We start from the raw sequence: 23,338 nt of genomic DNA on the forward strand, positions 1-23,338 counted from the left end.
CAACACGGCATAATACCCCAAAAACAAATAACAAAAAAAAGCGTACATACACTTCCAATATTACAAAGATTATCGGAAATTCGAAAAAATATCCATTCGTTTGCCCCATCCAATAAAGATTTTTTTTATTCATTTGTTTGTCCAGTCTTCTTTGCACTACTCTTTGACAATCTAAAAATCCATTAGCTACATATTATTATTCACAATGAAAAGGAAATGGCTTTCGTTTAACATTTTACAACCATTATTCGGTATTGGGTACCCATACATTCTTTTTAAATAACGAACCATTCAACCATCCATCCTTATTCATGGACATTATATTTCAGAGACATTGTTCACCCTCCTTTCAATTTTAGATTTTAATTTATTTGTTCACCCGCATCAGTTAAAAGAAAATAAGACAGCCATTGTTATTTTTAACTTTAGTGTAAGGGTACCAATTGTACTTACCTGCTATTGTGTACAATGTGTACAGCATAATAGATTTTAAATCGGTTCATAATCTTTGAGACATAAATACCAGATATGGTAATGACCATGTTCATTTGAAAAAATACACATATAAGCCTAGGCGAATTTTATTCCGTATCATTAGACAGTTGTTAGTTTTCTTGCTAACATGCTGCAGTTAGTGTGTCTCTTCGTGGGGGTGTCGTCCGTCGTTGGACTTGGCTTTCCGAGTTTTCCGGGCCTTCCCGCTCCTCCGCCGATCAACATACTTGACCCTAAAAGTATAATAGGGCAATTAGAGCATGACGCCAAAACCGCGAAAGACGCTGCTAGTGGTGTAGCGGGAGAAGTAATTGGGGACGTCGGGAAGCTACTCACCGGGGTGCCGCTTGCCATAGCACAGGGCGTCAGTGGAACGGGGGACTGGCTCGCTGGAATCTTAGACACGAGGGACGCTGCTGCCAAAAATTCTCCCGAAGAGAGAAAATCGATGATCGCCAGATATAACGACGCCGTTTTGCACAGATACGAGGACACCACACTCAAATTCCCCGAGCTCGTCAAGAAATATGGATACCCCGTCGAAGAATACTCCGTCAAAACAGAAGACGGATATATCCTGACTCTCTTCCGCATCCCCCATGGCAAGAGTCTGCCTGATAGTGGAGTTATTCGTCCTGTCGTCTTCTTGCAGCACGGCCTCGTCGACAGCTCGGATGATTGGATCCTGATGGGACCGAACAAAGGACTGGGATACATTCTAGCTGACGCAGGATACGACGTCTGGCTTGGAAACGCTCGCGGAAATACTTATTCCAAGAAACACGTCAACAAAGTTCCTTCCGACCAATGCTTCTGGGAGTTCAGCTGGGATGAAATCGGTCGCTTCGACTTGCCTGCCATGATTGATTTCAGTCTCGCCAAGACTGGTCAAAAAGATCTTTATTACGTTGGTCATTCGCAAGGCACCACCAGCTTCTTCGTCATGTGTTCTATGAGGCCAGAATACAATGCTAAAATAAAGATTATGTTCGCGTTGGCGCCGATTGCTTGGATGTCCAATATGGTGAGTCCCATGGTCCGTTTGTTGGCTCCTGGTAGCCCGGCTTTGGACTGGGCCCTTGAAACATTGGGAGTTGGAGAGTTCTTGCCGAACAGCCAACTGTTAGCTGTTGCGGGTGGAATTTTGTGCAAGAGCAGAGCAGTAACCCAAGACATATGTTCCAATAGTTTGTTCCTCGTGTGTGGATTCGACGTGGATCAGTTAAATGCTACAATGCTGCCTGTGATAATGGGCCATAGTCCTGCAGGGTCGTCAGTGAAGCAGTTCCTTCACTACGCTCAAGGGTTGGTCAGCAAGGATTTCCGGCGCTACGATTTTGGATATTCTAAGAACATCGATGTCTACGGTTTGAGGGTACCACCGAGTTACGACATGGCCAATGTGACAGCTCCGGTGTCCCTGTTCTACAGCACCAACGACTGGCTCTCCCATCCCAAGGATGTCGATACCCTTAGCCAGAAGTTAGGTCACTTGGTGGATAAGTACCTTGTGCCTAACCATAACTTTAACCACATGGACTACATGTGGGCCATTGACGTAGACAAACTAGTCTACAGCAGAATACTTAAAATGATCAAAGAGTATTGAAAAGGTAACAAGCAATTTTTTTTATTTTTAAAATTCTTCAGCCTACTGCTAAATTTTGTATTGTACTGCTAAATTCTATAGACTACTGCTGAATGCTAAAAATAAAATTTAAAAAAATGGCAACATTTTTCAATGCCGCAAAAAAAGACTAATCGTATTTCGTTTTTATGATTTACCACACAAAAGGATCGGAAAGAAATATTTTCCCAATACAACTAATGTCAGCTTTGGGAATTCTGTGTGAAGGTTACGTAACAAAAAAAGTTGAGATACGTAATGCAATTTTATTTGTGTTACTTTTATTATTAGGTTAATATTATTTTACCATAATAGATTGGTATGTAAACCTACTGTATTGTGCAAAACAATATTTAATTAATAATATAAGTTCCTTACATTTGGAGACTGAATATTAATATGTAATTGTATTATTGTAACAATGCGTAAAAAATAAAGTTTAATTTTGTATTATTCTCTCGTCCTTATATATAACATGTTTGGTGACCAGATTTAAAGAGCCAGGTTCTTCCCCACCCTTTTCTTTCCCTCCCCACTACCTTCAGCCCCACGACAGATCCCAATATTGGGGAAGCCATAGTCTCGCTGGATCCAGTCGTTTGGAAGCAGTTGGGACATAGCGTACATAATATATATTTCACATCGAGTACCCACTTGAAACTTTGATTTAATTGATTGCAGATGTTTTTAGACATTAATATGAAAAATTCTACAATAGCGTATTTATTGAGAAATAAAACTATATAGAACATGTAATTTTATAGCAAATAAATAATAATGTATTGAAAATAATTCCGTGGCCTGATTTTACTTCAATGTTCCAAAAACGCTGTCTAATTTTGACAAGAAATAATATTGACATTTCTTCAATTTTTAAAGACTACTAAAGCTTGAAAAAAGTGTGTTTTTATGATTAGTCCACAAAAGAGGACCAGAAAGAAATATTTTCCCTCACGGCCTATGTCATCTTTGGGGATGTTGTATGAAGTACATATCCTGATTCAAATATATGCAAGTAGATCAAAAAGTTGAGATTACGTAATGCAATTTTATTTGTACAGGGTAAATCATTTGCCTTTGGTTCTATCTGGTATCATTAGGTTATTATTATTGTATTATAGTAATAATTACTTGCTTTTGGACACTAAATATTAATATTTAATATTAGCAGTCCACAACGGAGTGCTGGTACCTACCTTGATGTATGGAAGTGAGGCATGGAACTGGCAAAGAAAGGATGAAAGTAGATTGAATGCTGTTGAAATGAGATCCCTGAGGCGTATGTGTGGTAAAACCATGTTTGATCGTGTGAGGAATGTGGAGATCCGCAAAGAGTGCAAGGCTGATGTAAGCGTAATGAGTAAGATTAAGAAAGGGACGCTTAGATGGTTTGGGCATGTAGAGCGAATGAGCGAAGATAGGAGTGTAAGGAGGATATATGATGCAAATGCGAATGGTAGCAGAAGTCGGGGACGCCCGAGGAAGACATGGCACGATCAAGTGAATCAGATACTCGAGTCGGGCCATGTCAAGAGTCAGAATAATAGAAGAGTATGTATGAGACGATGTATGAATGTGAATGAGGCAAGGAGTGTGTGCCAAGACCGAGTTGTTTGGCGGTCCGTCCTCTCTGCCTACCCCTGCGGGGAAACGGCGTGATGGTTAGTTAGTTAGTTAATTATATTATTTTAAAAATGCGTAAATAATAAAGATAATTTTCTATTCTTCTCTCCATTATATTTACACGAGAGTTATAGATACTTTCAGCATCGCCCTAGTGAAAGACCACCATTCAGAGTCGAAAAGTTGCTTGAAATGGCTTTGAAACAGGACAAAATTTCCGCGAGCCGAGCCGCGAATTATGGGAAAGGAACGAAGCAACCTCAAACGGCAGATATTTTTGTTTATACTCACCCTTTGGTGAGATACGAGTATTATCAGCGCTTTTGCACCTTAGCAATTCGGCGCCCGGAGCGGACTGCTCCAATTACGTCCGCATAGGTCCAGCCCTGTACTGAACTCACATAAAAAATCAGATAAAGTGATTATTCCACATCGAGTATCTACTTCACACATTAATTTAATAGATTGAAACTTATCTGTATTTTATTTTATTTAGGAAACAAACAGTCATTTGTATATTTAGCATAAACAGCAATTATTTACAATATTAGACCAATAATGGTTCATTAATTCTAGTCGCTGATTCAATATTTGCACCTATACAATATATTTATAAATGACAAAGAAATATAAAGAATAAACATTATAAGGAATTACAAAATGTTATCAAAACAATTAGACAGTTAGTAGATTATAATAAAAACAATAAAATAAAAAAAGACGATGAATTAAGTTATCAGTTTAGTAAGTTACATTTTATATGTTTTCAACTTACATTTGAAAATGTCTACATCTCGTAAGGCATTGTGAGTTTTACAGATACGATATGACATACATGATATAAATGACATAAAGTGATTATTCCACATCGGGTACCTACTTGAAACATTAATTTAATAGATTGAAACTTGTCTGTATAAAATTGTAAATTTCCATTAAAATAATTGTTTTATTCAAACTAATATTATAAATGTGAAAACGTGTTTGTTTGTTTTTTCCCATCGCAACGGAGCGACCGATTGACGTTTTTTTTGCATTGGGATCGTTGGAGGACTGGGAAGTGACGTTTCAAAAACGTTTCATTCCCGTCGAAAAGGGGAGAAATTATTAAAATTGATTTTATTTATTTGCCTACTGTATGTAATTGAGTGTAAATATGTATATTTTCTAACAAACACTCTATGCATAGAAACTGGAGGGTATAGAGTCGTTCAAAATAATTCAATGTAGCTAAATTTTAAACATTCTTGTCTTGACCAGTCGTTGGGAAAGAGGTGGGGCCCCAATCTCCTTCAACATCTTCAGTCTCATAATATACCCTAATAGTTAGTGATGCCGTAGTCCCGCTGGCTCCGGACAGTTGGGACTCTTGTTCGTTATTCCCCTACTACTGATCACGTACAGTTTAATAAGTGTTCGGGTATTATTTTTATCTGCCTCGTCATTATTTGACTGGTTTTAACGGACCAACTTTATTGGATCAATTTAAAAAGCATTATTCTTGTCGGAAATTACATCGTCATGCTTATCGTTTCATACAAGTGATAAACACACCAATTTAGAAAAATTTTGTGAAAACATTCTCATTTATGGAATTACGTATTTTGTATTTCCAGCAATTGAAAAGATAAACCGATTGATAAGTTTAATTGGATTGTATGAGGTTATACCTACCTTGATTATCTTTAATTTATCTTAGATTAACTCCTCACTGGTGGCCTTGAAGAAAATGATTTCCCTCAGGGCCTATATCATCTTTAGGGATGCCGTGGGGAGGTCTTTTTGAGGAGAGAAGGGGTGAACAGAGGTCTTGAAGAGACCCGTATTGTAGGGAGGAGGAAACGCAGACGCCGGCAAATCTTCCACAGCTGAGTTTTTGAACTTGAGAACGAGTCGTATTTATTTTTTATTTTATCACTTGTGTTATAATAAATCTCTTGAAAATTTAATTTCTTTTCAAATTAACGTTGAAAAAATGCTCGAATGTGAATGAAGCAAAGAAAGTTACGAATAAATAATACAACAATTATAGTGTTTTATTGTCTTACGCTTCCCCAGAGTTATTAATTCTTATTGAGGCAGGATTTAAATACAATACAAGTAGTGTTTTACTGTCTCACGCTTGTCCAGAGTTATTAATTCTTATTTAGGCAGGATTTAAATACATTACAAGTAGCGTTTTATTGTCTCACGCTTCCCCAGAGTTGTTAACTCTTATCAAAGCAGGTTTTCACATGAATAATAATAAAACAAAATATATATGTTATTTATTTGCATTTCGTACCTAAGAACGAGTATTCGAAATCGAAACTTTACTTGAAATGGCTTTAGCCGTTTAGTGGTCTTGTCTTTAATGGTTAGGTACTTCCCAATATCCCTCTTCCCTTCGAGATTGTGTCCCAATTTTAAATGGCATAGGCCCGGTATATCAGTCGGTCCGTATCCTCGCTGTGCCACATTCCTCACTCAAATTTAAGCGGGCTAAATCGGCCGCTTAAACCTTGGTAAGCCGCAGAGTAGTTCCTATTTTAGACGTCAGGGCGCTATAAGTTACAAATGTCAAATATGACGTTTACGTGATTAATTACATATCGCACCTCCGGTGCTAAACTGTCACTTATGCAAAAAATGTAATTTTTCAGGAGAAGCGTTTGAAAATTCGACATCCTATTATGATGTATAGTTCTTTTTGTCTAAAAAATGAACTGGTAATTATTTAAACTACAACTTTAAACTCCATATCAAAGTAAAAGCAAACGTCTCACAACTTTGTAATAAAAAAATATAAACATTTTAAATTTACAACCCTCCCAGAAGTGACGTTATGCCACTAGAAAACAATTTACCATGCAGTTATGTCATAACAATCAAAACACAATATCATACTTTTCTAAAGTTTTATTAATTAAAAAATCAAAGCAGTATAACAAACTTTCTTAATTCTACATATAGAACTTTACTATTAATTAGACTTTTTAATCTTAGTCTTCTTACCATTTTACGAACGGTTTTCAGCGACGTTTCATATTAAATCAGTCATTGGTCGCGTATTGTACCTATTTAAATACTATAATTACGGAATTTTAGCATTAATTTTGTACTAATTGGGTACTCTTAAAAAATTAAAAACCTTTAATTTATTGTCACATTCCCAGGAAAATCAGGGAGTCTTTAACACTGCGGTTTCAATAAACTTGTTTTCCTTGCAAGTGGAAATGTGACTCTATAGAATGTTAGAAGTACAAAAAATGAAATGAGATCATTGTAGAAACTTTCATTGTATCTTGGTATGATATTTGCCACCACTAATTGCAATAAATCACGCTTTTTGCGTTCTGTAATTGGTATTTTTGAAGTATATGCTTGCTTGAAGGGAATTTCATGTATTCTTTGGGCGTTGCCTCTACTTCCGCGTAAATTTTTTCCTCTTGGTTGAATTATAGCTTTTGCTTCCTCCCAGTTTTCAGTTTTGTAAGTTGTTCGATATTGGTAATTTTCACAATTCTTTGTGAATTTAATGCATTTAATATCACCAGTTTTGATTACATCTCCGTTTAAATTTTTTGCTATATTGAACTTCATGTTTTCCTCAAGTGACTTCAAATCAAAGAAATCATCGTAATTCATTTCTTTTACCACAAATGGTTTACCAGTCTTCTTCGCCCCACGAATCAGTGACATGTATTGGTCGGGTACATTAATAGATCCAGCATTTTTTGCTCTTGTTACAGCTTTTTCAATAACCGAATGCGCTACGTCGCCTTCGTTTTGCGTATGACCTCGAATCAAAAAGTTATGTTGAATGGAATTAATGTCAAACTTACTGACTGCATAATAGTACATCGCAAACACAAACCTGTTCTTTTGTTGGCCACAGCAATTGTCCGAGTAAATAATTATATCGCAGCCATGACTTTCAAGTGCAATCTGCTCCAGGTATTTATACACACATGATCCTATTTCTATGGCTCCTCTATTGCCCAAGCCTTCGTGCTAAAAATAACAGGTTGTTTCTTTCTTTTTTGCATTAGACATTGTTAAATTATAACAATTTAGTCTCAATTTGTAGTAAAAAGAGCTTGATATGCCAACAGGACAGGGTAACACTGCTTGTAAGTCATAGATGAAAACAATTGTGTTGGTGTCAGGTTCATGACACTTTTTCATATCCCTGTCTTTTTCAAGTCTACTTAAATTTTTTTCTTCCTGATTTAACTTGAACCTGTCATGTAACATTGTCACAATTGTTAATCGAACGAAAACTTTATACCATAAAACATAAGGATTGGGGAAACAATGTCACTACGTACACAAGTATCTTTATTATTTCAAGAAAAAAATGTCACGACAAACTTAAGTGTTGTTATTGCTCCAAAATCATAAAAATGAATTGTCACAATTACCTTAGTGGCGTTGTAGCTCCAGGAGACTGCTACTCGTGCGGGGTGCCGCGCGCAACTAACCAATCAAACGTTGTTTCTCACAGTGGAGGTCAGATTTGCACCAAAACCATAACGACATAACTGCCCTCACGCGGAAATTATACGCACTACACAAGCGACGATGACACACCAAGTAAAGAGGTACATTAATTATTTTTTCTCATGCTCAGATCAATTTTGACAAAACTTGCATAAGTGACAGTTTAGCACCGGAGGTGCGATATTTCCATCTCACCGCAATACACGTAAATTGCCTGATTTTATCAGTGTTGACTATTGTATTCATTGAGCGATGAGGGATGTTGATATTATTAATTGACAATCAATCTAAAATAGACAAATAGTCTGGGAAGGTATTATAAGAGCGATTTCCAACGTTATGACAGTGTTCTCAGCGGGTTGTTCGTCACATTTTCATGAATAATGAATTGACTCCAGCAAGCAAATACCATTTAAAATTCAATCAGCATCATTCTGATTGATGTTGGGAACTGTTCAAAAAATAGCACAGTAGAGAGCACAGATTGCACTAACGTATACAATAATTAGGTTTTACAAAGAAAAAATAAACACATTTTTCTATTAAAATCAAAGAAAAAACGTGTAATATTACGGATATCGAAGCTTCCAACGTATATACGGATTATGTTCAAAGCCGCGCTAAGCTCGACATTCCAACCAAGCCTAGCTTTAAATCAACCGGTACACCGGGCCATAGTCATATCGGCTCCGAGAAGTCGGCTTATTCGTCTATCTTCACATGGTATCACATAAACACCATATCTTTGGTAGATGCATTAACGCGTATCTATAATGATAATAACCATGGAGACGTAATTAATGAGATAGTATTTTCAATATACGGTAAATGCGGGAGAGACGCCACGGGAGGTGAGATGCCTCACTCTAAATAACTTTTAATGTGGTGAAGATCCGATGATTTTTCAAAATCTGTTCGATACAGGCATCGGAGTTGAACAACATGCCTACCGGACTGTGATTGCGTTTGTGGCGTTCGCTGAGCGTTGATGAAAATTTCACCCGAAAATAACGTCAAAGTTTTAGGCCATTGTCATTTTGGTGCGATAAGCGATCATTTTCGCTCTGAATGGTGTAGTTTATTTTTAAAATGTTATTTAGTGTTATGAGTCGCATTTTCTCGGGGATACAATACGGGCAGATAAGCCATACTGATTTGTTAATATTTTTTTACATACTTACGCCAAGGTACATCCAAAAAACTTAAAATTTTAGAGAATAGAGGACTAAGGAAAATCTAAAGCTGGTCGTAGAAAGAGTATGCAAACAGAAAATATCAAAGCACGAGACAGAGAGAAAATATAAAATTCTTACTCGGATCTTAACAAGATGACTCCAGTTTGAAAATCTTACTAAATCTTCCTGATCCGGAACGTAGAACTGCCCAATCTATTGTGACGATTGAATCGATTTATTGTGACTGAGAAAGTACAACAAAATATTTGAAAATGCCAAACCAATTCCATTTGCCAATTGCCAATATGTACCGTAAAACGTAAGCAAGTAGTAAACATGTTGACATCCCCAGAAAATTAAAGGTATAAAAAAACCGTACAGATAAAGGGTGCAGCCATGATTCGGAATATGGTTACATCGACTTCTAACCAGGATTATTCCCTGAATAGGATTGCAACGTCTGAATTGCACGTTGAGAAAATTAGATATTTAACTGGATCTGATAAATTCTTTCATATTTTTACCTAAAATGGTTCCACGAGACGATAGTTGTGTACACTGCAGAAACTCCGTGTCTGGCATCCCACCCACACATTGGAGGAGAGACGCCACTTTTAGTCTTTCAATATATTTTTTTGCTAAAATTCTGCGTATGAGAATTTTATTTAATTATTTATACGCCCATTGGGCTTTTACATACATAGTTCATAAAAAAATAATATTCTGAAGATTGCAAGTTTACAAAAGTAATAGTAAAAATACATATAACCATATCCATTTGACATATTATAACAGCAAGTAAATAGTACAAAAATAAGAATATTCCTACTCCTAAGTTATACAGATTTAAATTAGTTAAAAAAAATGTAAAGTTTATATGTAAATGCTAGGTATTGGCAGCAGTAACATGATACAATACGACACATAGTGTATGAGGCCTTTGAGTTAGAAAGCAACGAAATAATTATTGGCAGTATTGTTAACAAATATACGAACAAATATGCGTTTGAAAGGTTGTAGTGGCCTGCTAAATCGAGGGCGATCGGTCAGCCATTTTACATAGTTTATGTAAAAAAAATGTGCTTGGAAAGGACTAGTGTATATTTATAATAAAAAAATAAATCCTTTGATATAAATGCAAAAACTGCAATTTTTCGAAAAGTGTGGCGTCTCTCCTGTCTTTTCCCTGTTGATAACCGGACGCAAGTTGAACTGAAGTCCCGTACAGTATTTTTATCTCACTCTTCATTTGCTTCCCGCAAGTGAACAAGTTTGAGTGTGTCTAGAGTGTCTATTCTATCGGTAGTTAAATTGTGCGTGAATCGGCATTACCATGAGCAATGAGGAAGAGTTGATCGAGTATCCTTGCGAGTATTTTGAAAGTGTTATCAACGACGTGATCCAAGGAGAAAACATGAAAGACTTTATATTTAGTGTTACATCTGCTTCTGGCAAAGGAGAAAACTTCAATGGCGTTATCAGCAGGATTAAAGTCACTGGAAAGAAAGATAACGGAGAAACGACCAAACTAAGCCTTATAATGAAGACTCCTCAACAGTTAGAAATGCTGAGAAAAATGTCCCTCATTGAGTCTGTTTATATAAAAGAGGTTTTCGTTTATAACACAATGCTTCCAGAACTGAGCGCTTTGGAAGAAAAATACAATGTTCCAAAATCTGAGAGATTTGAGCGAGTCAAAAGTTTTAAAGCAAGTTCAGAGCAATTCAAGGAGTACTTGGTTCTTCAGGATATGCGTGAAGAAGGCTTCAGGATGGCAAACAGAAGGGAAACTCTTGAACTCAAGCACTTAAAATTAGTTTTGAAAAGCATGGCTAGTTTCCACTCCCTGTCCTTCGTCTTCAAGAGAGATCATCCAGAAAAGTTTCTGGATTTTGCCAATAACTCTGGCGGCATGAATGACGTGGAGGCTATTAAACCTTTTATGGAATTGTCCCGTCAAAAAGCTCTTGGTGTTTTAACAGACAAAGCTATGAGGGAACGAGTTGATAAATTCACAGCTAATATGGCGGGTGTATTTGACATGTACGCTGATCCGAAGATCGCAGGACAATACAATGTATTGTGTCACGGAGATTTCTGGATAAACAATCTATTATTTAAATTTGAGGTAAGACCTATCTATATATTTATAATATTTTGTTAGTTAGTTTGTTTGTTTGTTTGTTGTTTGTTTGTCCCCTTTAGACTTAAAACTATCGGATTGATTTCGCTGAAAATTTAATAGTTTGTTATTATTATTGCCAGTAGTAACAAATTAACTACTTTTTGAAACCATAGAATTTAATATGTCTACATTTTTTTCTGATTAATGTTATTGTAATTTGAAAGTGTGCTGCTGATGATGCGCTGCTGATTTCTAACAGTATGGAAGATCTACAATCTACATCCTCTCGTGTCTAGAAGGAACGAAGTATGTATGAAGATTAAGTTAATGATGAATGTAAGTAAGTCTAAAGCCACGGTGTTTGAAAGAGAGAGTACGAAAACAGTGTGCAATATAGTTGTGAATGAGGAATAGTTGGAGAAGGTGGATGAATTTGTGTATTTTCGTAATGATTGAAAATAATACAGAATTAAAAAAGGGATGCTTACATTTTTTTAAATTTTTTTATTGAATAAATAGTTAATACATATCAACAAACAAGTCCTGCTAAGCCAATTGAATTGGCTTGTCAACAGGTGCTTAAAGTTTAGTTTCATATACATTTTATAAGTTATAATTTACATCTTATATCTACAGAATCAACAATTTTTTCATACAATTTTTCATACATATTAAAGTAAATATTAAGGAAAGGGGTATAAGAATAATATTTGTGAATAGCGTCAAGAGTCCGAGAAAGAGAATAGCATATATGAGACGATGTATGAACGCAGATGAAGCGAGGAGGTTGTGTCAAGGCCGAGTTGTTTGGCGGTCCATCCTCTCTGCCTACCCCTGCGGGGAAACGGCGTGATGGTTAGTTAGTCATTTCTTTATAAAACTATTTAATACCCTCCCTTTTGCATTAAAAACCATAAAAAACATACCTACTTCTAAAGAAGAATTGAGATATGGATTATGGACACGAGAAGTAAGAATATAGATAAAATGTTGCAACTTAACAAAGATTAAAGTTATTTTATGTTTTCAAACTATATATTTATCTTGTATAATGTTATGTTTTTCTTCTATTATCTCTCTTTATAATTTAGGTCTTGTTATATTTTGACACGCTTAAAAAACCTTACTTAAAAAAATTAACTTAAAAATAAATAAAATGAAAGATAGTAATTTGGCCGCTTGATGTCGATATTTTGTTTCAACATTCTTTAATATTCTGAATCGAGCCGCTATCAATAACACACCTTACGTAGATGTCGATAAGGCTTAAATTCCCGCTTCACACCATCCACCTGTTTTGATTTATGCAAGAAAAAAACATGGCCAAAAAGTGCCTTTTATTTTATTTTTGGATGTTCAGGTACAAATATTTAAATGTTTTTCGATCCTTTAATAAATAACTTAATTTTCCACATTATACAATAAAAACATAACCGAAAATGGGTTCGAAAGTAGGAGATTTTCAACTTTAAAGCAGTTTTCATAGGCCTATACATTATTTTTTTCTGGGCTTATAAAAATACTTATCTAAAATATACTCGATTATTTCAAAGGCCAGGATGTATTTTACTCGCAGTATTTAATTAAAGCATCTGAAACATTTCTAGGCTACCAAATTTTTAAACCAAAAACACATGATGTTAAATTACTATGTAGTGCATCGCCTTTAGTTATTTCTAGTTTTTTTAGTGTATTTTCCATTCGCATTCTCTATTAATCATATACTACTAAAATACTAAAATTGTAACCGTGCACAGTAACTAACAAATCAATATATAAATAGGTAGTATGTTTTTATAAAGCTATATATCTCTAATTCTTCAGAGATTCTACTAAAATCTAAATATTTATCGTCATAACACGCTGTGCAGGAACATATGTACGGCCACTGAAGAGAATAACAGACAGAAGTGTGCTGTGTACTGTGAATCTATGTTATTATTATGAGCAATTATATCACTGTGCTCGTCCGATATAGCTCCCAGAGAAAGCATATTAGGTACGTGTACGTGAGCCGAGCCACCAATTTCTGAAAAAAAACGAAGCAACTGCAAGCGGCGTTTCGCGCCATTAGCGATTCCATCGTACTTTCCTATAAGTTAAGATTCAACTCACCAGTTCGGCTCGCGTATGTACACGTAGCATTAGATGCTAGGTAGTTATTAAGTGTAGGAACATATATCCAAGTCCAGATATTAGACGCCATTGACGATATCAGATAAGTGTGTAACCCACAAGAGTCAACTTTAAACAAAATAACCACCCAAACTTGTATTGACCACATTATGTTAAAAACAAAAAGATCATACAAATCCACAATCTATCACTCGAAAATTACAGAACACTATACACATATTCTGAAAATAAACACAACAAAAAATTCACAAGAAATACACCCCGAAACCACAAAAACCTACAATACAACTGATGTTTTAAAACTAAATGACATATTACTTAATAAAAATGGGAAGAACTCGTAGAAAATAATAAAATAATGAAGCATGGTCACTTTTTATAGAATGTATTCAAGACGAATTTAAAAAAAATACTATCACGTTCGAAAAAAGTTCTCCAACTAAACATAAACTTCTAAAACCGTGGGTATCAAAAAGACTCAAGTTTCAGTAAAAGACACAAACTCCACAAACAATGCAAATCAAACCCATATGAAATCTATCTCATAAACTTTTATAAACGATATCGAAACTTATGCACACGACTTGCACGTATATCAATAGGAATATATTATAAAAATAAATTAGATAAATGCAACAAGGACCCCAAAAAAAATTGGAAAATCTTAAAAGAAATATCCCACACATCTACAAATAAAAGTATATAAAAATATATAACGAGATTATCAAGACATCAGAACAACCACTAAAAGTATGTAATTTTGTGAATAATTAGCAAACAGAATCACTACAAATGACGATATCCCAGAATTCTCAACCCGCTATACACACACTGGTGTGTCTTTCTTTAAAATTCCACACATTACCCAAACAGAAACACTAAATCTTATAAATGAACTAAAAAATACAAACTCACAGGGTAGCGACAAAATATCACCGATGAAACTAAAAATATTAAAGTCAGCACTTCTGATCCCACTTACCATACTTATAAATCGGTCCATTAAATAAGGGATGTTCCCAACTATTTTGAAATCGGGCAAAGTAATTCCAATCCACAAAAATGGAAACAAGGGAAGGAATAAATAGTTACAGACCAATAACAATTCTGAACACTCTTTAAAAAATTCTCGAGAAACATATCGAAAACAACCTTTTAATTTTTCTCAACAAAAATAATATACTATCACCAAATCAATTTAGATTCAGGGAAAATATGAGCACTTCACATGTCATAGCCTCAGTAACAGACTTCCTCAAAAAATATAGATCAGGGTAAAAAATGCTTGGAATATTCCTAGATCTGGCAAAAGCGTTTGACACAATTCACCACCAAAACCTGTTCAATAAACTAAAATATATCAGAATCACGGGAACCGAACTCAAATTGATTGAAAGCTACATGGAAAATCGCACCCAATATACCTCAATAGAAAACACATGTAGTGACAAGGAACAAGTATCCTACGGATTACCACAAGGCAGCGTACTTGGCCCAATCCTATTCCTTATTTATATTAACGATCTATTTCACCTCCAAATATACGGGGAAATTAAAAGCTTTGCTGATGACACTGTGTTACTTTTTAAGGCCACTGACTGGAACACATTAATCACAAAAGCTGAAGTTGGCCTAAATATTACAAAAAATGTATTGACTTTAACTTATTAACTTTAAATACAGATAAGACTAAATTCATAACCTTTTGCATAAACTCGAGAGGCCAACCCTCCAAAAACATCTACCTTAAAATACATTCCTGTCACTCAGCGAGCACCCCATGCAATTGTCCTCCAATCATACAAACGGAAAATATCAAACATTTTGGTATTTACTTCGACCGTTATTTGAAATGGGACAGACATATAGAGTCGGTTAAAGGAAAGCTAAACTAGTTGATTTACTTTTTCAAAAACGTAAGAAATATAATAAACATATATGATATAAAGAATATATTATACCTCGCAATAGCACAATCCATAATGGAATACGGCATTATTGCCTGGGGCTGTGCCAGTAAAAAATACATAGACATACTGTATAAAGCTCAAAAAACCTCTGTTGAAGATTCAAAAATTATATTCAAAACAAATACTTACTTTCCTTTACAAGAACCTAAACACATTTAAAATTTCTCGCAATACTAGAAGAAGACATGCACTACTACTAATACCAAAAACCAACACATCCTTTGGACAAAAACACCACAGATTCCAGGCTATAAAACTATACAATTCACTTCCAACTCAATATAAAACATCTAATCTTACAGAGTACAAAAAACTCATATGGAACTGGCTACAATCATTTAAAATATTTAATTTTCTTATATTTCGCATTTGTTTTTGTTAAAACTATGTAAAAATCGATATTATATTTTAAATTTTATTGTTTCTCTGTGTAACTAATCTCCACTGTATTGTTTACTATTATATAACTTTACAATTTAAAAAGTCCTCCACAACACAGGTGAACTCCTAGCGTGGATAAGGCCTTTAAGAAAAAATCCCTTAGGGCCCATGACGTCTTTGGGGATGCTGTGTGGAGCTCTTTACAGGGAAAAGAAGGAGAGGAAGTTCTGGGAAGGAAAAAATTATAGTGGGTGGGTCAATGTATCTAGGAATGACGGACATAAGAATCCCCCGCACTGCGGTACAAGGCTACGGGTCGAGAGAGTCCGTCTGGAGAGGGCAAAAGGTCACTCCCGATCCGGCTCACCACGCAGTAGGTTGGCAAATGCATCTGCCGCCCAAACTTAGACAAAACTCTCCCCATGAACCCGGGCACTCCTGATAAGTCACCAAACATAGCTAACCAATTGTGGTGACCTATAGCAGTTGGTTATCCAATAAATGTTTCCCGGGGTGGCGGTACGCATACCCGCCTCCCAAATTAGCATGTCTCATGGCATAGGAGTCGAACGGTTTTATACAGGGTGTATCGGCACGTACCCGACAAACTTTAACCAGCTATTCCTTAGCATATTTGGAGTAAAAAATCTTATGTGCACTTTGCTGTCCGGTAACGTTTTTTTTAATAAAAAAATTATTATTCATATTTTCACCACATGTCACCACTGTTTTATCCTTTGTCAAAGTTTGAAAACCCATCTGGCAATGTTTTATTCGAATTCCGTTGAATAATGTACGTGTGTATCTATATTGGCGCGCTTTTACAATCACAACGAAATGGCACGGCACCATTCGTCTCATTTTTAACTATTATTATTTAGTGTGTGCGAAAGAGCGAAGACGCTTTTCGACATACTTGCTTATAACAGCTGTTGAACACGAAAAGCAATGCCAATGACAGTGATGTAGTGTGGAAATTTTAAATTTTTTTGTTTTTAATTGAAAAAAAATGCTATCGGACAGCAAAGTGCCCATAACATTTTTTACTCCAAATGTGTTAAGGAATAGCTGGTTAAAGTTTGTCGGGTTAGTGCCGATACACCCTGTATATATTTTGAATATAACAATTTTGTTTAAAATCTGTATTTGAGCACTTCTAGGAAATACCTGATCAGTGTGACTTACCATAAAAACATTTGCTAAACATATTATCATGGCTTTGGCTGCGGCTCAAGCCAGCATTCGTATTTCATTATGCGCAACGGCTGAAGAGGCATGTCCAGTGTACGTATAACCAAATCAAATACAACGTGTTCTATTTTTAAAAGTTCTAATAACATCAGGTGTAGCCGTTGGTATCCAGAAGAAATAATATTCAATATAATTATAACATGAACAATAAGGTTGCCTTCACGCTCGTAAGTAAAATTTACGACTTACGACGTAACTTACTTACAGAAGCGTTTACGTATGGATCCAACTTACGGTAATTAATGCTTACGGAAGTTGTTTATCCGAATGACAGCCAGATTACAGCAACCGATTTCGAATTCGTCGTGTTATATACAGAAACATTGAGATTGGACCGATAATTAAAAAGAAGGATTATTTTTTTAAAAATAAACTAATATTTATAAGACAAGGTTTTTATAAATTATTATAAGCAATAATTAGTCACCTGTAATATCAATACAAATTGAAAATATCTTCCGAGTAAAAATAGTAAAGTTGGTTGTTTACAGGTGGAAAAAATATAATAAGGTAATTGTTGATTGAAGTACTAGTACATATTGAATTATTTGGCTGGTTGGAAATAAGCCGACGTGGCTTAGTGGTCCAGAGCGTCTGACCGAATATCAGAAGGCGCGGGTTCAAATCTCGTCGGCGGAATTTATTTTTGCTCGGGAGATATTTTCAATTTGTATTGATATTGACTATTTCGAAAAACCTTTTTCCACCTGAAAAATAATATTTCTTCGGTTTTTGGAAACAGATTTTTTTCCGTTTACATTCGTTTTCGTAGGTACCTAATTCTTATTTGAGTTTTATGTAGTATTTTTAGTATTGTTTGCGAGATATGATAATGTACTTATCATACTTATAATCAGGTTTTAGTTTCGTATGATATAAATACCAGTATTTTTAGGAAAACATCCTACAAAAATCAATCTTCTAATTTTTGGCATCTACATCGGCGCATTTAGGTACCATTTCTTATACAGGATTTTCCAATAAGAGGTGTTATTTTGATATTCAATCCTAAAGATCAATGGTTTCATTGCTTGTGTGGCATATAGCGCGGTTTTATTGAAAGTAAACGTTGTCCAGATCAATACCATCCAATTTCGGCCATAAAAAATCATTGATCATCTCTCGATATCTGTAATTGTTGCTCCAGCCTCATTTTCGAAACAGTAAGTTCCAATGACTCCGCCGGACCATAAACCGCACCAAACAGTCACACGTTGAGAATAGAAAGGCTTTTCAACAATAAATCTTGGGTTTTCCGAGCCCCAGATGCGACAATTTTGCTTGTTGACGAAGCCACCGAAGTGGAAATGGGCCTCATCACTCAAGATTATTTGTATTTGATTCACTCAAGTGAATTTTAATAATTTCAATGCGTCTTTGAAGCGTGTATTGTTCCATTTTTATTAATGGCGTAGTTTTTACTTGTCAAATGTCAAAAAATGACAGCTTTAAAAGTAACATCTACCGAAATAGCGGGCTATTCAAAATAACATCTCTTATTGGAAAACCCTGTAGTAAGCGTCTCAACATATCAAACTGACTTCATAAGCTGTGAGAAAGCTGAAAGTTCGCGAGGACGCGATTAGATATATCAAAAACTATTTTTTTGTTCATTTTCTAGATTCTTATTTTCCATGAAGTGGTGAATCATTTCAATTTAGTGAAGTTAATGTTCTTTATACAAATAGAACGGCGTCATATGCGCCTCACAATTTTTACCTCGTATGGGTGTTTTAATGTTACCTGGCTATTATAGACTTAGAGGCCTTATGTTTTCTCAGTAGGGAAAAAATTGTTTCCAAAAACCCTACTAAAATTGCATGTTTTACCATCATCATCAGCCCAAACATCAGCAACAGTAGCCAACCGCGGTCATATATTACAAACATGTCTGTTTTTGTTGTGTTGGGAGTAGGATGGGTTGGCTAAAGTCAAAAACTTACGCCTTCTGTAACTTGCTTTAAATTGCAGCAAGAGACTTACCGTATCGATACCGTACCGTATAGTTTACATGGTAATTTAGCCGTAAGTTACTTACGTAAGCGCATGGAGAAAAATGTTCCAACATTGCAATAAAAAAATCGCGTTTTACTGATAGTTCATTAGTAAGTTTTCTCCGTGCGACTTTGCTAGAATTTAGCCGTATTCGCGATGCCATAGAGTTACAATTAGAAGCGCTACTACTTGTTCCACTATTAGAACGCGATAAGCGTTTCGCGTAGACCAGAAATAAATAAATATAATAAATCAATGGTCAAAGATGTACGGAAAATGTCAAAACCTACTTAAAATTTTTAATGACGTATTTCATTCCTCGTCTCTTCAAATACCCCCAAAAATCATAAGAAGTTATAAATGCATTAACAACACAAACATAAAATAATAATTGTTAATTATGCACCAATTTGCATACAAATCAATTAAAAAGTTAGTCATGCAAGATGGCTACCAGGCAATTTTCCCTTCACCCAATATTTGGCTTCAATGCCATTCATACAAAATCGCACTGATGCTCTGTCCAGGGCTTCTTAGGTCCATAATGATAATCGATAATAATTGGTAAGGACCCCATTATTCTAAGCAATACCTATTTATGTTTTCAGGGTGACGAGCCTGTCGACGTGAGGTTAGTAGACTGGCAGATGAGCCGCCACTGTTCCCCGATAACAGACATAGCCTACCTGATCTTTACCAGCACCGACTACGAAACCAGGAAGGACCACTTCAACTACTTGATGGACTACTACCACCAATGCCTAGGCCAGAAACTCAGCTACATGGACTGCGATGTGAAGGATGCCTACCCCAAAGAAATATTTGAAGAACATCTGAAGAAGCTGTTAACCTACGGGCTGTTTATATCCTTTATGCTTCTTCAGGCGGTACTCGGAGAGGTTGAGGATGTTGTAGACGTGGATGCTTTACTGAAGAATAAGAAGATAGAACTGGATGATATCCAATTCGTCAACAAGGAAGCAGCCAGTCGTTTCAACATCCGCATAACGGGGGTCTGCCAAACATTCATTGATATGGGACTTATTTGATTAAATCTACCATTCGAATATTTTTAAAACAGTTTCTTGGGCATTAACTATGTGACAATTTGTAGAAATTTTTGTTTAATTTTCCAATGTACATTTGTTACTTAAGTATTGTTTACTTTGCTACCGGTTTTGACACAACCGTGTCATTAACTAGCAATCTTAAAACTAACTTATAACTTTTAAGATTGCTAGTTAATGACACGGTTGTGTCGAAAATGGTAGCAAAGTAAACAAAATTTATGTAACAAATGTACATTGGAAAATTAATACTCAATAAAAGAAAAATTGCTTTTTAAACTAGTTAATATTTTTAGTTTTTTTATTATTACCTACATATAAAACAGTATCAAATTGCACGGTATAAAAGGCGAAGTTCGCGCTTTTATGAAACTCTGTTAATACATTACTATATACATATATCATACATTTTGTTGAAATAAAACAATGTTTTAAACTGAAATAAATATGCTTAAATTTTTTGACAGTAGGATTTTCACTTTAAAATTCTAAATGATGCATTTGATATTCCAGAATTACTTGCATCGATAAGCTTTCGGATTTCACTACGTAATACAAGAATCCTGGATATAATATTTCAGTGCAGAAATTCTGGTACTAACTACCATATGTATTCCTCATTGCCCAAAATACTTATGGAGGGAAATGATTATACCGAGTCAGTGGACATCTTTAATTTATCACTTGATAATTACAAAAGATTTTTACTAAGACTAATATTTAATTTTTACTGTTTATATGTAAACGCCTGGCGTGTAAATAGCACAGACCATCAGGGAATATTTTAAATCCCTACGAAAAAAAATGGATTGATCAATGAATTCACTCTGCAGGAGAAGACAACTTAAACCAGCCACCAAAATACATATGAACAGAAAGACTCACCAGAGAATAGCACTCGCAATTGAGTTTTGCTCCTTGATCTTCAATCAGCACAAAATATATTTGAGTTCGCACTAGGAGATTATAATGTGTCACCAGCTCTCAAGAGAGTAGAATTATTAATGAAGAATCAGCACATTGTAATAATACGCACTGCCGTGATTTGTGACATTTATTGTCAAAAAATATTTCAAACATTTTAGTCTTCAATAGACCTCTTCTGACAAATGATACAAACTGGATGAATCCATCTGATCAATGCAAAAGGTGTCGGTAATCCGTTACCATTCACCTGCAGAGCAAAATCCATCCAAAAATGATCAGAGATGTCTCTTTTGTCCATTATATATATTAAAAATTAATTAATTCATTTATGTATTTTAAAAATTAATTCACACTAATTTTAAATTAAATTTTAAATCGACTGCTTCTCCAACGCCCCTAAAAAGGTGTTAATAAAGTAACGAATACATACATCTTGGTGGTACAAATAGGGTTGCCAGATGGTCGAGATAAAAATCCGAACACTTTTTATCAAAGGGTCCACACTTTGATTTTATTTTGTACAATTTGTCGAAAATCAAAGAGTTCTTTGATAATCATAAACCCCTTTGATTTTGGCCAAAATTAACGAAAATTTCTGAGGGTGAACACAATGAAACACTTAGTAAACATTAAAACTTATATTTATTATTGCCATTGGTAAGCATAAAATCACTTTTTAACATATTTTCCACTAGATGCTACTGCTTTAAATAATCGTGAATTGCCTGAAATTGTATCTTTAAATTCAGTGCAGCTGACATTTAAATTGAAGAAAACATATAATTCGCTTTTTGGTATTCACGCCTAGTAGATTTCTTTCGTCAGTCAATTTATTACCCATTACACCTAAAACTTTTTCTACGAAGGCATTGGAAAACTGCACACATATTGTACGATTTTCAACAGATTTGAGCAAGTCTTGCTACCACACGCCAAAATCGCTCACGGTTTCCCACAGGCTCTTTGGGGATGCTGTGTGGAGGGATTTGTAAGGAAGGAAGGGGAGGAATATCTGGGAATCAAAAAATAGGTACGAGGGGTGAGTAGGAACTGGGGGTCTGTTTGTCCATGAGTGATAGACGTTTGAATTGCTTTGAACACTGCTGTGCAAGGCGGTGTGTCGAGAGAGGAGAGGGAGTGGTAAAAAGATCTCCCCAAACAGTCTCTCCAAATCCGGCCTGTCACATTGTAGGTGACATAGAAAATCCTCACCCCATGAACCCGGGCACCTCAGAGGTGTTGGTCATCCAATTAATGCTTCCCAGGGCGGCAATGCCCACACACGCCTCCCAAATTGAGATTTGGTGAAGTATGATTGGTTTTTGGTAAAGAAACAAGAAAATAACAAGGATTAACTCTAGCGTTAGAAGGTGTGTTCTATTACATTGTTTATATTCTAGCTATACCCCGCCACGCGTTGCTGTGGATTAGTATGTCTGTGCAGATATATAAACAATAGAGCGTTTCGCCTTTACTTCCAACAGATGGCACTGTTTTTTAAAAAAAGTTTTTACCTGTCACAGGTGACATCTATGTAATAAGCGCGTATTCGAATGCAAAGTTGTGTCAAAATTTCAAAGCAATCGATGAATAACTTTCGGAGATTTAAGTTTTTTAACAAACGAAATATACATTTTTATTTATATAGACAGATAAGAAGACATATATTATTAATTTAAATATAAATAATTGTTATTTAGTTTAAAGTGCACAATTTTCAGCGAGTGCAATTTAAAAACATCCATAATGAAATTCGTGGAAAAAAATTTGACTTTTTGAAAAACAAAATATATATATATTTTTTTTTGCATCTAGTATCTTACTCTTAGAAGCACGCCTATTCGAAATCGAAACTTTATTTGAAATGGCTTTAGCCGTTTAGTGGTCTGTTCTGAATAGTTAGGTACTTCCCAATCTCCCTCTTACCCTTCGAGATTGTGTCCCAAATTTGAAATGTTATAGGTCCGTATCCTCGCTGTTCCACATTCCTCACTCAAATTTAAGCGGGCTAAATCGGCCGCTTAAGCCTTGGTAAGCCGCAGAATAGTTCATATTTTAGACGTCAGGGCGCTATAAGTTACAAA

At 35.3% G+C, this 23,338-nt stretch overlaps 1 protein-coding gene and 1 pseudogene across 1 annotated transcript; both read left to right on the forward strand.

The window, feature by feature from the left end:
* Nucleotides 1–622: 622 nt before the first annotated feature.
* On the forward strand, nucleotides 623–2,104 carry LOC149426000 (lipase 3 pseudogene; annotated as a pseudogene).
* An 8,560-nt stretch (nucleotides 2,105–10,664) lies between these two features.
* On the forward strand, nucleotides 10,665–20,791 carry LOC149426001 (uncharacterized). Its single transcript, XM_089645469.1, has 2 exons — nucleotides 10,665–11,530; nucleotides 19,869–20,791. Exons 1-2 carry the CDS (start codon nucleotides 10,736–10,738, stop codon nucleotides 20,307–20,309), a joined length of 1,236 nt encoding a protein of 411 aa, XP_089501595.1. The 5' UTR covers nucleotides 10,665–10,735; the 3' UTR covers nucleotides 20,310–20,791.
* Nucleotides 20,792–23,338: the final 2,547 nt, after the last annotated feature.

Source organism: Hesperophylax consimilis, chromosome 2 (assembly GCF_061612785.1).
Source record: "Hesperophylax consimilis isolate HC1 chromosome 2, BYU_Hcon_1.0, whole genome shotgun sequence".
Lineage (NCBI taxonomy): Eukaryota > Metazoa > Arthropoda > Insecta > Trichoptera > Limnephilidae > Hesperophylax > Hesperophylax consimilis.